At 42.2% G+C, this 13,208-nt stretch overlaps 1 protein-coding gene across 5 annotated transcripts in view; it reads right to left on the bottom strand.

Annotated features, from left to right (window-relative positions):
* Positions 1-10,601, bottom strand: part of LOC146638017 (uncharacterized) — a 31,189-nt gene extending 20,588 nt beyond the window's left edge. For 4 of the 5 annotated variants that reach the window (XM_085359772.1, XM_085359763.1, XM_085359779.1 and 1 more), the window contains exons 1-6: positions 10,354-10,601; positions 9,691-9,866; positions 9,246-9,356; positions 4,205-4,272; positions 3,941-4,045; positions 1,263-1,367 (exon numbers count right to left, since the gene is read on the bottom strand). In XM_085359772.1, coding sequence (XP_085215898.1) covers positions 1,263-1,367; positions 3,941-4,045; positions 4,205-4,272; positions 9,246-9,356; positions 9,691-9,866; positions 10,354-10,473 — 685 coding nt within the window. In that variant the 5' untranslated portion in view covers positions 10,474-10,601. Of the gene's footprint in view, positions 1-1,262; positions 1,368-3,940; positions 4,046-4,204; positions 4,273-9,245; positions 9,357-9,690; positions 9,867-9,938 lie in introns of all 5 variants that reach the window. The other variant, XM_085359796.1, reaches the window with a different exon arrangement.
* Between the last annotated feature and the right edge of the window lie 2,607 nt (positions 10,602-13,208).

Genomic DNA, 13,208 nt, shown 5'->3' with positions numbered 1-13,208 from the left:
CACCAATTAACCTAACCCCAATGACAGCATGTCTTTGGACTGTTAGAGGAATCTGGAATTTGCTGCCCATCACAATAAATCAACAATAAATCTTTAGAATTATTTTATTTATTATCCTAATGCATGGACAGATTCTTATATATAATCTCTACTCAAGCACTATATACAATATCCCTCACTGGATGCATCCCTCATGTATTGGAGAGCATTTAGTTTCTTCACCAAGGATACATTGCATAGGCTACTGATTAGAGCAAAAAAAAAAAAACCCTCCCAACTATTAGATGACATGCTGTACTTCCTGAGTTACAGCTACCAAATAATCTAACAAAGCTTACATTGTATTGTGCCTTTTCTTTATAGACCTCCTTATGTTAAGTTTTACTTCCTCACACTCAACTGAGAAATTGTCCATGATGTATGAGATGATTTCTTTCAGCCAAAAAATGATTAGACCCCCATCTTCCAGCACCTCTGAAGCTTTATTGTACTCATGAACCGAAATGCTAAAACAAGTTCAGGGATAACCTGTTCTACAACACCATTTTCAGTGTGTGGTAACTGTCAGGTTTATATTATTAGGTTGTCATTTATGCTTAGAAATATTTACTCATATATGCTTAGAGTTTTATAATCAATTGCATATTGATAGAGGTTTGATCCTTAGCAGTCTGTAAAGACTCTGTGTGCCTTCCAGAGTGTTCTGGCAAACATACTCACATCCTGGGGTCACGAGAAGAGGTCGTACCTTCTTTTTTTGTTTCATGGTATAGCAAACACAAGTATATCTGTTTTAGTCTAACTGCCTTTTGTTTAGATGAACGGCTGGACTTCCAGACCAGCAGGATTAGGGAATTCATTTATGGGGTCACATCTTGACCACACAACACACACACACACACACACACACACACGGTACTCTTTGTCTACATGTAAACATGTATACCTATGTAAGACTCATATGTTCATTCATGTAACCTCAATAAAAGAGCAGTGTTACGAGGGCGCAGACGAGAGCAACTGAGGTAAAGCGAAGGAACGGCGCTCATCCAGTCCTCTCCCTCATGCATGAGTAACACAAAGAACTTTGACTACTTGTGTCTTGCTTTTGCTGTGTAGTAGAATTGTCTTGAACGTTCCAGCCAATAGGTTTATGCTACGAACCTATCAGTAACTTGCTCACTGGGCAATCTACTGCATTTAAGTTATGTAGCAGATTGATTTCATATTCTATTTCAATGTAGACGATATGTGGTGCTTACCATTGTTAGGGTTGTAGTTAAACTTGGGTGTCGTGGGAAACCTGAGGCATTCACCTTGTTTTCTGAAGGTCTCTAAATCAGAAGCTGTCACAGTCTTGTTCCTCGCTGCAGAGAACAACAGCAGGAAAAGCACCATTAGAATGTATTGTGCTCACACTAGAGTTCGAGGATGTTTGAATCCTAAAGCGTATTTTGTTTGTTTCGTGTGATCGGGCAGCTGCCTCCTTAAAGAACTACCTCCACTACTTAAAAGAGTTTACTCTATGTTGCACTTATTTGACAGCTTCAGTTAGCCTGCTGGTTACTTAAATGTTACAATATCTGTTACAATATAAACCTGCTACAATTAACACAGATGTGTTGTTTAACAATTTTATGAAATAACAACAAACAGAAGTCAGACATGTTAGCTAAATGTATTGGCCAGTACTCAGTCTGTATAGCACATGGAGGGCAGTCTGCACAGCCAGGTGTAAAAACAACCTTTTGTTTGTCCTTTTCTCACTCTTTTTTAAGTGCGTTGAGACAACTATTGTTGCAATTTGGCACTATATAAATAAAAGTGAATTGAATTTTGCTAAATAAAAAAAAAATGACAGGGAACTTTTTAAACCCAGAAATGGAATGTAATTGTGTTTTTGAAGTACTGTGACTGAGTATCGGGCACAAAGGGCGATGGTGACTTTTAGTTTTTATGTTTTTTTGTAACGGTATAAACAATGACAGGTGGTCGATTGGCCAATTGGTCATGATCGACTCTGGGCTGGAACAATTACAGCCGAGGAGGTCGGATACACTCTCCTCCTTGTTTGGGCAACGGCTCTGAAAGCAGTCTCATCACATTCAAACAGAAGAAAATGGTATTGAGGCGAAAAGGAACGCAGTTTGTCCCGTGCTTCAGCTAGAATAAAAAAACAGACACAAAACTGGAGTTGATCTGTGTCCTCCGCTGCACAGCTTCTTCTTCTCTCACTCTCTCCCCCTCCCTCTCCTGTTGCTACTTCAGTTATGAAACTGATCAATGATCAATGATCGGCTTTTCTGTCTCAGGTCCCGTCTCTCTTGTTTGTTTATCGCCCACTTTGCGCCAGAAAGAGGAAACCAGCGGATGTTGCGCTAAACATACATGCAGCATGTTAAAGCCTGATAAGTTGTTTATTTAATTTATTTATTAAATCATTTATTTAATTGATTTAATATTACTTTCTAGGATCTGCTGATGTTTGTTGGAGCCACAGCCGTAAAGCTGCTGGTCATGATGTCAGGTTGGTTATCTGGTGAGAGGGAAACATGAAGATGAAACCAGGAGATGTCCTTACTGGATCATCAGAGCTGAACAGGTGATGGAGAAACATGATAGGTGACATGAGTGAAGGGAAGTTATGAACTGTTTCTGAGAGACCAATAACACCAGCATCCTTTTTTTTAATGTAGCTGACAGCTGGTAACTGTGCAGGGGCGGGTCTAGCAAAGTTTTGCCAGGGGGCCAAGTAGAGCATTAACAGGGAGAGGAGGGGGGCACAAAGAAATACTTTTCTTTCTTATTCTCATTTAAAATGTCTGAATCTTACAACTGTGGGAGACAACGCCGCTCTCTCCGATCCTTTCGTGTTGGTAGAGATCATGCAGAGATGTTTCCAAGTTTCACACAATCCTTTTGTTACCCATTTTTCCTTACAGATACATCTGGAGATCAGCACACTGCAGTCCTTTGCAGTCCTATTCTAAAGGCTGATCTCAAGAATTCAACACAACAGCTACAGTTTTAGTCTCTGGTATCCTCCCCCTATAGTAAACACCCCCACAATGGAAAAACACTGGTACAGTAGCCAGGGGTGCTGACACCCTGACCCCCATCTCCTTTTAAGGTAGTGTCCTTTTGTTATTTGTCTGCCCCTCACCCTCAGTAACTCTTGCAGTAACTCTTGCTTCTGTCCTGGGGGTGGGGGTTAATTCTTCTCCTGCCCTGCACCCCAGTTCATTGTTCACATTCCAGGCCTTTTCTGTTTGTATTCTTACACACTAGCAAACTCCATATTATAATTTTGCAAGCCACCCTAAAATACAGTCTCTTCAGCAATCTATTATTCTCAAAACAACCAAAGTGGTCATCTGATGCAAAATGTATAGAAATCATACATATATACCAACAAGACAGTGTACATCACTGTCACAACAGCATTTGTTTTCATTCAAAGGTTTTATGTCTTTGTGGTTCTCTAGTCAAAATGCCCAGGACGATTTTTGTCCCAGTCCAGCCCTGATTGAATTCAAGCTACTTTGTATTCAGACATGGCTACAATTTAGATGGAAGACAATTATAGTCTAGTTGATGAATATTAAAATGATTAATCACTTGATCAGTTAACTTGTTGAAGAAAAATCCATTTGCGAAAATCCATACTGGGCTCTACAACTAGTTTCTCATTGGTTTGGGGATTTTTATATTCTTTTCTTACTTCTTCACAAATAGGAAAGTGAGATACTAAAAGAAATGATGAGTTGAATGCCAAAGTGGTCCACCCTTCCACCCTTATTTGAAATAGCCAAAGAATTGTCAGTTGACTACAACTCATTAATTACAGTTAAAATATACAATGAATAGTCCATCAAGTAAATATTTTACTGTTTTACTTGTCAGTTCTTTTAGTAAATGCTCCATCACTGCTCATACTTACCAAACAAGTAGAACAATTGGTGATTGGCTACTTTATCGTAGGTGTGCATGAGCAGACAGTCAGGGCAGGTCTGCAGGAACCTGTGATAGGAACTGGCAATTTTCACTGTGCAACAAAACACAAGCATTCATGATGGGAGGATAACAATTCTGATCAACTGAGCATGCAAATTGTACTGTGACAAACATCACACACCTGAGTGACAGATGTAACTGATGTGATTACATGTGTACATGCTGTATGTTGTTCACTGAAGCAACTTACTGTAGAACTCTAAGTCTTTGCCATCAACTAGGGACATGTTCTGAACATTCCTGAGGCAGCGATCCTCCCTAAAACAATGATCAAGCAGAATGGAAGTGGAAAATGGCAACATTAAAATTTCATCTGGATTGATAATGAGACACCAAAAGAAATATTGACTTGCACACCATGACGTTTTTCTCATCTGAATGCATTCTTGACCGACACTTTCAAACCTGATTTGACTTTAATAATAGAAGACTGAGTTCTAAACAGAGTAATCTGTGGCATTTTTTAATCAACACAAATGAGGGCGGCATGGTGGCTCAGTAATGACCACCGTTGCTGTTGCTGTTCCTGGGTTACCCCAGAGTGGACCTCTTTGTGTAGAGTTTGCTTACGTGGGTGTTCACTGGGAGTTCTGGTTTATTCTGCCACTGCTCTTACTATAGATACTCTTAATCTGAAGAGTTTCACTTTCTGATTAAACTAATATTTTGAAGAATATAAAAATTGCATGATGCAACCACACTAGTTTTTATATAAAGTTGCAATCAGTTCATTTCAGTATCAACCAGCTTTCTGCCAACAGTATAGCAAATTGGAAGTATTGGAATTTCAGGAGTGGGACCACACCTCCAAACATGCTCCTTCCGGTTCTGATCAATGTCCGGTCGTTAAGCGATGACGTGACGAATCCTACTTCCGGGCCTAAAGTAGTCTGCGTTTAATATGGCTTTTGTGTTGTTAACATGTTTCATGTTTTGTATTTTCTTCTATTTAATCTCAAAAAGCTCCTAAAACAGTCAGTGATCACCGTTGACCTCCCTCGGCTTTTATTACCTCTAATCATTTATTTAAGCTCAGTTTTTAAAACCTTAGGATGTAACTACAGCAGACTGAACGACCGGATATGTTCCCCCAGTTCACACCCTCCCTCGCCTTTTCAACTTCTTCTCTTCTATTTTGTACATCGGGAGCCGTCACCAGTCCCCTTCGAGGCCTCCCCCAAACCACAGCTCAATTAATGTCCAAGCCATTCACCTTTATCTACTGAAACACTATCAAACGTTAAATGAGGATGTGAAATTTGAGGTTAAAAAACCAGCAGACCTGTTGACGCAGCGCGAGGTAGGGAGTAACATGCTAGCCAGAATAAAACAGTGTAAATGCAGCTCTCTGAGTGAGAGTTGAGAAACAGGTGGAGAATAGGATATATCCAGAGAACAGCTTTGCTATCAAAAACTATTCCACCATTATCTCCGCCATTATGATTTGTAGAACAGCACAATACATCTCAGTTAATCTGATCACCTCTCAGATGAATGAGCTCCTCACCCTACAGTTAGGTCCATGATTGAAGGCTGCTTCTAACAGCTTGGACGAGTTTACGGACACTGTCACCTCCTATATCCACTTCTGTGAGGACAGCATTGTGCCATCACGCACCAGGGTGAGTTATAACAATGACAAACCCTGGTTTACTCCTAAACTCAAAAAGCTGTGGCTGGAAAAGAGAAAGGCGTTCAGAAGCGGAGACAGGGACTGCTACAGAGAGGCCAAGTACAGGTTCACTAAAGAAGTGGACGTTGCTAAACATCAGCACTCTGAGAAGATGCAGCAGCAGATCTCAGAGAATGACTCGGCCTCTGTGTGGAAAGGTTTTAGGAATATCACCAACTACAAGCCTAAAACCCCCCACTCCACTGATGACTTGCTCTTAGCCAACACCCTTTACGACTTCTACTGCCGTTTTGACGAGCCATCAGGCAGCCTTCACACCTCCAACGGCCCCAACAATAGAGACACTTTGGACACTCATTCCCCCACCTCTCCCCCCTCCATAGAGCCATCACCCCCATCAAACACTTCACCTACAACACCTCCCTCCAAACCCCACACCAAGGAGGATTTCACACCACCTCCTCCCACCACAACTCTTCATATTCATGAAGCAGATGTGAGGAAGCAGTTTAAGAGTCTGAATGCTCGGAAAGCTCCCGGCCCAGACGGTGTGTCTCCTGCCACCCTCAGACACTGTGCAAACGAGCTGGCCCCAGTGTTTTCTGGCATTTTCAACTCCTCACTGCAGGCATGTCATGTGCCTGCCTGCTTCAAGTCCTCTACCATAATCCCTGTCCCCAAGAAATCTAGGATCACTGGACTAAATGACTACAGACCCGTGGTTCTGACATCTGTGGTCATGAAGTCATTTGAGCGCCTGGTTCTCTCCTATCTCAAGACCCTCACGGCCCCCCTCCTGGACCCCCTGCAGTTTGCATACAGAGCCAACAGGTCTGTATCTCGGACGGGGATGAGTCTGCCTACAGGAGGGAGGTTGAACGTCTGGTGTCCTGGTGCAGCCACAACAACCTGGTGCTGAATGCCCAGAAGACAGTGGAGATTATTGTGGACGACATCAGGAAGCACACAGCCCCACTCCTTCCTGGACTCATTCCGCTTCCTGGGTACCACCATCACCCAGGACTTGAAGTGGGAGCCCACCATCACCTCCGTCATCAAGAAAGCCCAGCAGAGGATGTACTTCCTGAGGCAGCTGAAGAAATTCAACCTGCCAACACGGACGATGATGCAGTTCTACACTGCAATCATCGAGTCCATCCTCACCTCCTCCATCACCGTGTGGTACGCTGGAGCCACTATCAGGGACAAACAGAGACTGCAGCGTGTTGTGCGCTCTGCTGAGAAGGTGATTGGCTGCAGACTCCCATCTTTGCAGGACCTGTACACCTCCAGGACACTGGGGCGTGCAGCTCGGATCTCAGCTGACCCTTCTCACCCTGGACACAGTCTGTTTGACCTGCTCCCCTCAGGCAGGAGGCTCCGGTCCATTCGCACCAGAACCTCTCGCCATAAGAACAGTTTCTTCCCCTCTGCTGTTGGACACATGAACAATAAACGTATGACTGTTCCCACCACTAACACATGACCCTACGCTGTGTTCACTGCATCATTCCATGTTTGGCACTGATCACCACCTGCACTCATGCATATATCTTTCTACGTAGCACTTTTAATTCTTATTTTTATTTTTATGTCTATTTAAGCGTAATTTATGACAGTATTTATAACAGTATGTTTTAGAGATGGCACGATACCACTTTTTTATGTCCGATACCGATACCGATATCATAAATTTGGATATCTGCCGATACCGATATGAATCCGATATAGTTTTTTAATCAACAAAACTGTTTTTTAAATATCTTGCTGCATTTTGTATAAGTTCATACTCAAGTTTAAAACAACAACTACACTAAAGCTATTCTGTTATACCTGTATGCAAAAAAAAAAAATTTCATATTTCAGCAATACTGATCAATCTAATAAACTTAAACCTACACCATCCTCCCTATTCTGGTATTTTAAAGAGTACTTAGCATAAATATTAAGCAACCTAACTAATAGGGTTCCAACTCCCAGCAACAACAAAAATAAATAAATAAAAAATAGGGAACCACCCCTCACGCTCCACCTCATGATGCTTAATCGCCGTAATCAACCTTAATTTGATGCAGTGTGAAAAAAAATGCACAGAAATCAATTATTTTTCAAGAAATATTAAATAGATTCAACATCTTTCTTCAACAAAATTGCAGACTGCACAGATGGTACCTTCCCAAAGGAAAAAGTACTATAGCTTACTAGGGTATATATATTAGACTTAATAGTCACTATATACAGTAATGGACTTCTATTCATTTTACATCAAATTAAAACTTTGGGTGTCAGATAATTATTTATTAAAAGCTCGACATTTTAAATGAGAATAAGAAAGAAAAGTATGTCTTTGTGCCCCCTTTTCCCTGTTAATGCCCTATCGGCCCCCCTGGCTAAACTTTGCTAGATCCGCCCCTGCACAGTTACCAGCGTCAGCTACGTAGAAAAAGATCCTGGAGTAGAAAGTAATATTAAATAAATTCTAACAACAGCTGATCAAGCTTAAATGTGCTGCTGTTGTTCAGCCGCTGGTTTCCTCTTTCCGGTGCAAAGTGGGCCAAAAGCAAACAAGAGAGAAAAGCCGATCAGCTGATCGTTAAGCAGTTTCATGATTGAAGTAGCAGCAAGAAGAGGCAGTCGCTTGTTAAGCTTAACACAGGAATGATTTACAAACATTCAGAGATGGACTTACACACTTGCTTTACTTCTCTCGGGATAACTTTGTCGGAGATGAAATGCCGGGTTGCTAGCGAAGCTCCACATGCTATCCAGACCACCGACAGGTCCCGCATGCCACAGCCGCTCTATCACGTGATGCACACTGCTCCGACGTGCTAACGTTCTGAGGTGAGTTACGGCGTGTTGCAAGTTTTGTGAGGTGCTTTCGTGATATTTAATGGATCGGATTACATTTTTTATTTTTCTCCGATATCCGATCCAGTAATTTAGGTCAGTATCGGACCGATACCGATACGTAATATCGGATCGGTCCATCTCTAGTATGTTTGCACTGAAGCACCGCAGCAATTTCCTAATGTTGTAAACCTGCTCAACATTTGGCAATAAAACCCTTTCTGATTCTGATTCTGATTGGTTGGACAAAGACACAGTTTTCTTAGTTTTGCCTCTGTGCACACAGTGGGTTTTTAATTAAACAATCTACTGTTCAGCTACCTGCGTCTACTATGAGAACAGCTGTCTTACCTCAATTTTCTCCTGACTTGTGGTGGCTATGGTAGCTATGATGAAGCTATGCACAAACAACAACAACTCACCTGTGTATAACACATATCACCTACCTGCCTCATAACACCCTTAAAAAATCCCTCCAGAAATGTGACATTGATGAAAAACTCTGGGAATTCAGTTCTGAACAGAGGTTAGCGATTTACAAAGGAACAGATGTATGTAAATGAAAGACAAAGGCCAGAGCCAACATTGCAGAGAGTTGCTTGGAGCGTGGTTGCCTGTGTGCAGCAGACTTTGGCCTTAGATCCCACACCAGAGTACACAAATAAAAAGTGGTTGTTGTTTACTTTGACTAGTAAGTGATGAAGGTAGGGTTTAATTCTCTCTTAATAATATTAGAAGCATGGCTTACTTCATGACCAGATGGGGTGTGGAACTGCTGACAGGGTGGGAGCTAGGGTTTGAAGAAAGCTCAGGTCCCTGGGAATTGGTTGGGATGGAGGCATCCTCCATCTTTGGAACTCTAACGTCAAAATGTAAAGAATTAGCTCAATATGCAAAAAACATGTAATTTTAGTCTCTGTAAATTACAAATATAGGTAAGTTAAATGTATTGGTATTGGCACTGATATAAGAGATATATCACTTTTTTAACAGAAGCCCATGTAGGTTTGGATTTTCTTCTCCAGTGTCTCGTGTTTCCATTGAAACAGTGTCATCATCTAGTTGTCTGCCTCAAGCAGTTTTTGACTTATGGCCATTTGCTTTTGCCAGGATCACCACTGCTATCTGAATATTTACTGCCCCCCCTCCCCCTCCAGATTAGAGAACAGGGAAAAATACTTAAAAATACTTACTGTGGCTGAACAGACTGGTCCAGCTGTTGAACCACTCGGCCAGCTATCTCTGCCTGCAGGGTCCGACTGTCTGATGTTGTATTCAGCACCATCCATGTACTTTCCAGAAACCTCAAAGTGTCGCCCAAGCTACCGTTACCGGCAAGCCCCTGAATAAAGATCCACCTACCCAGGATCTATTCAGAGTGAAAGAACATACAGTTAGGTTCAGAAAGGTTTGAATATGGATACAATTTTTGGTATTTTACCTCTGTATGTCACTGCAACTGCTTTCTTATGAAACTGCAAACAATAGCTGCTTTTAATGAACTTCAAAAATTAAAAAAGAGGAAAAGATATTGCATTAGCTGTTGTGAAATAACAGCCACTTTTCTACATTGTCTCACTTTTCGGGTCTCAAATGTATATAACATTACAATATCATCATGAATAAAATGCTGCCTGTCAGTATCTTGCAGACTGGAGCAGCCTGGGATCAAACCACCAACCTTCTGGTTAGTGGCTGACCTGCTCTGCCAACTGAGCTACCGCCACCCCAATCAGCCCACTACATGGCAAGGTGTGAAGAGCCAAAGCTGGGAAAACTGACAAAACAACTCTGGGCCTAATTGTCATATTGTGAGGGAGAAAGACAGCTGAGGTTAGAGGTCAAGGGACCTGTACCTGGTGAAGCTCGTTAGCTTGCAGAGGCTGGGTCAGCTGATTGCAGTCGTCTACTGTTGGTGCTGCTGCGCTGAAGGACAGCAGAGAGATGAGAGCAAAAGCCCGGTGTGTTGCAGGCATGGTGGATAGCTGTCAGCTGCTGTTTTCCCTCACATCTGAAATACCTGGCATTTAGAGGCTATTACAAAACCTACTATGTTGTGCTGTACTTTGCTCTGTATAGCAGCTAAAAACTCCACTGGATTGAAGAATTCTGGAAAGCTGAATTGTGCAAACATGGTGGAGGCACATAAGCAAACATGTCACTTATCAGCTGTTTGAGTAATGTCTGCATGTTGTTTTGCCAACATGTATTGGCCTGCAACAAACTGCCGAGCATAACTAAGTCCTCCCGGGTTTCCCTGCTACAGCTGTTTTCACATAGTGAGCTTGTGCTCATACTTCACATTCTTTTAAACATTTCAGCACAAAGTTGGGCATGCATAAACCGAAAATACATGCCTGTTCATAGTGAACGGAAGGCAGAAAACAGCTTTGGTGTGTACAAAGTTTATAGGTCTATAGAATTATTTTGGCATTTGAATTTTATTTATTCATTTATTTAGGACAGTGCATGTTAATGAACATAAATGTAAAAAAAGAATTACATGAATGTAAACATACCAGATTATAGCCAAGGGCTAATTTTCATCTGTTGTCCTTAAGCATAAAAATAGACATAATAATTCATAAAAATTCATCATTCATTCATAATAAAAACTCCGTCACCAAACTTACACATACACACCATTCTGTTCCCAAATAAAACATTAAAACTATGCAACTCATACATGATCACAAACTTGATTTGTCCATAACCAGTTTTTAACCTTTGCCTTAAACAAATTGAATGTCGAGCATTCTCTAATGGGTTGAGGAAGACTGTTCCACAGATGGCCACCCTGGACAGAAAGGACGTTCTGCCCAAATGCTGTCCGTCTGTGGGGTATAAACAAGTCTCCTCGGATTGTAGCTCGAGTGGTCCTGTCTGAGCTTTCTTTATGCCTAATGAACTGCTTTAGTGGTGGTGGAGCAAGGGAGTGTAAGACTTTATATATTAAACTCACTCTTTTAAGTTTCACTAAGTTATTGAAGTTCATATGAGAGATGATCATTGAGTAAAAATACGTTTTTGCTACATTCATATTTAAATTATTACGTATATGATTAAAATTTCGATTATTAAATTTAAGTACCTGGGACACTTTATGTGATAGTGTTGGGAAGCTGGGAAGAAGGCAAGAAAAGAACAGTTGCTTTGGACACAACCCTCCACACCTAGCCCTGGAAAAAGAGCCATGTGTCAGGTCAAACACAAATGCAAGAATAATCATGCCACTGTGCGATGTGTTCGCTGCTACAGATACACATGTGGTAAATGCAGACTACAGATACCATGGCAGTGCCAGGATTGTGAGTGATTGCTGAAAATGTTGAAGTGTACTCACTCACTTTTTATTATTATTTGTAAATATGTGTACAAATGGTTGGTTTTTTGTACTGTTTTTATCAATAAATCTCAGCAACAAAGGAAATACACCCATATGTGTTGATTTCTCCCTAAGATGGCAAACTGAAACACAAGTTTCCTTGTAGCTCAGGAAACTAACCACTCCAAGTGGCTCAGCATGGCCCCACCTTATTTACATAACAAAAGCAGCTGTTCACAGGTGATTAAGGATATTAGCTAAAAGCCTACCAGCCATTTGGCTGGAAGGCGGGTTTTAGAGGTAGAAAAGCCAAATGGCTGCTCTCTGAGATAAAGTGCTTGAGTAGAGATTATATATAAGAATCTGTCCATGCATTAGGATAATAAATATGTCACGGCTGCCGAGGCGAGCCGTGTGGAGTTGGAAAAAGGACCCAAGAGCAAGCAGTGTATGAAAAGATTAGTGGAGTTTATTTACAAGGTGTCAGTGGCAGGAACAGAAAACGAATAATGAGACAAACTAACGGAAACCTAAACTGGGAAAACTAAAGAGCAACTAGAAATCCACAGGACACGGGGAGAAAGGCAGAGAGACGCAGACTGACGGAGGATACAAAAACGCAGAGAGACACAGATGAATGCAGAAAAGCGCGGACTTACATGGAGTAATACAGACGAACCGGCAACAGGCAGGAGAACACACAGGGCTTAAATACACACACCAGTAATCAGGGGATAAGAGACAGGAGGGCAACACAGCTGGGAGGAATCAGAGCTGACGGGACAGGGGAAATGTAAACTGAACACACTCACATCAGACATGAACCTTCAGAATAAAACTGGTTCTCTGTCTGTTAATTTCCTGACAGGACACTGAACTTGACAGGCAGACTCATGAGCAGACACAAAAACACCATGGACAGACAGAGGGAACACAGAGAAGTGGGAGCAGGCAGGCAAAGAACAGAAACCTAACAAATGGCAAAATAACAACAGAATACACACTCGGAATGAACAAAAGCATAAGGAAACACAAAACACTGAGTCCTCAGACTCAGGACCATGACAGTACCCCCACCCCCCCTCAAGGGCTGGCACCAGACAGCCCAACAGAAACACAAAAACGGACCAAAACCAAAAAAAAACCCCCCACGAACCAAAAAACAGAAAACGACCCGACCAGGGCGGGCGGTGGGGGTCCAGGACGGAGGGACACAGTCCGAAAAGGCCCAGACGGACAAGGTCAGGGGGCCGACCCGGAGGCCAAAACAGTTCAGTTCCGGGGGCCGACCGTGTGAAAGGCAGCGGCAGTGGGGCAGGTCCGGAGGCCGGCCACGCAGTAGGCAGTGGTGTGGAAACAGCTCTGGGGGCCGACCGTGCGGACGGC

The sequence above is a fragment of the Diplotaxodon limnothrissa genome, linkage group LG2 (assembly GCF_057381915.1).
Source record: "Diplotaxodon limnothrissa isolate DT_005_m linkage group LG2, D_limnothrissa_male_GT1.1, whole genome shotgun sequence".
NCBI lineage: Eukaryota > Metazoa > Chordata > Actinopteri > Cichliformes > Cichlidae > Diplotaxodon > Diplotaxodon limnothrissa.
The sequence above is the reverse complement of the archived record's forward strand: the minus strand, read 5'-3'. Positions and strand labels throughout refer to the sequence as shown.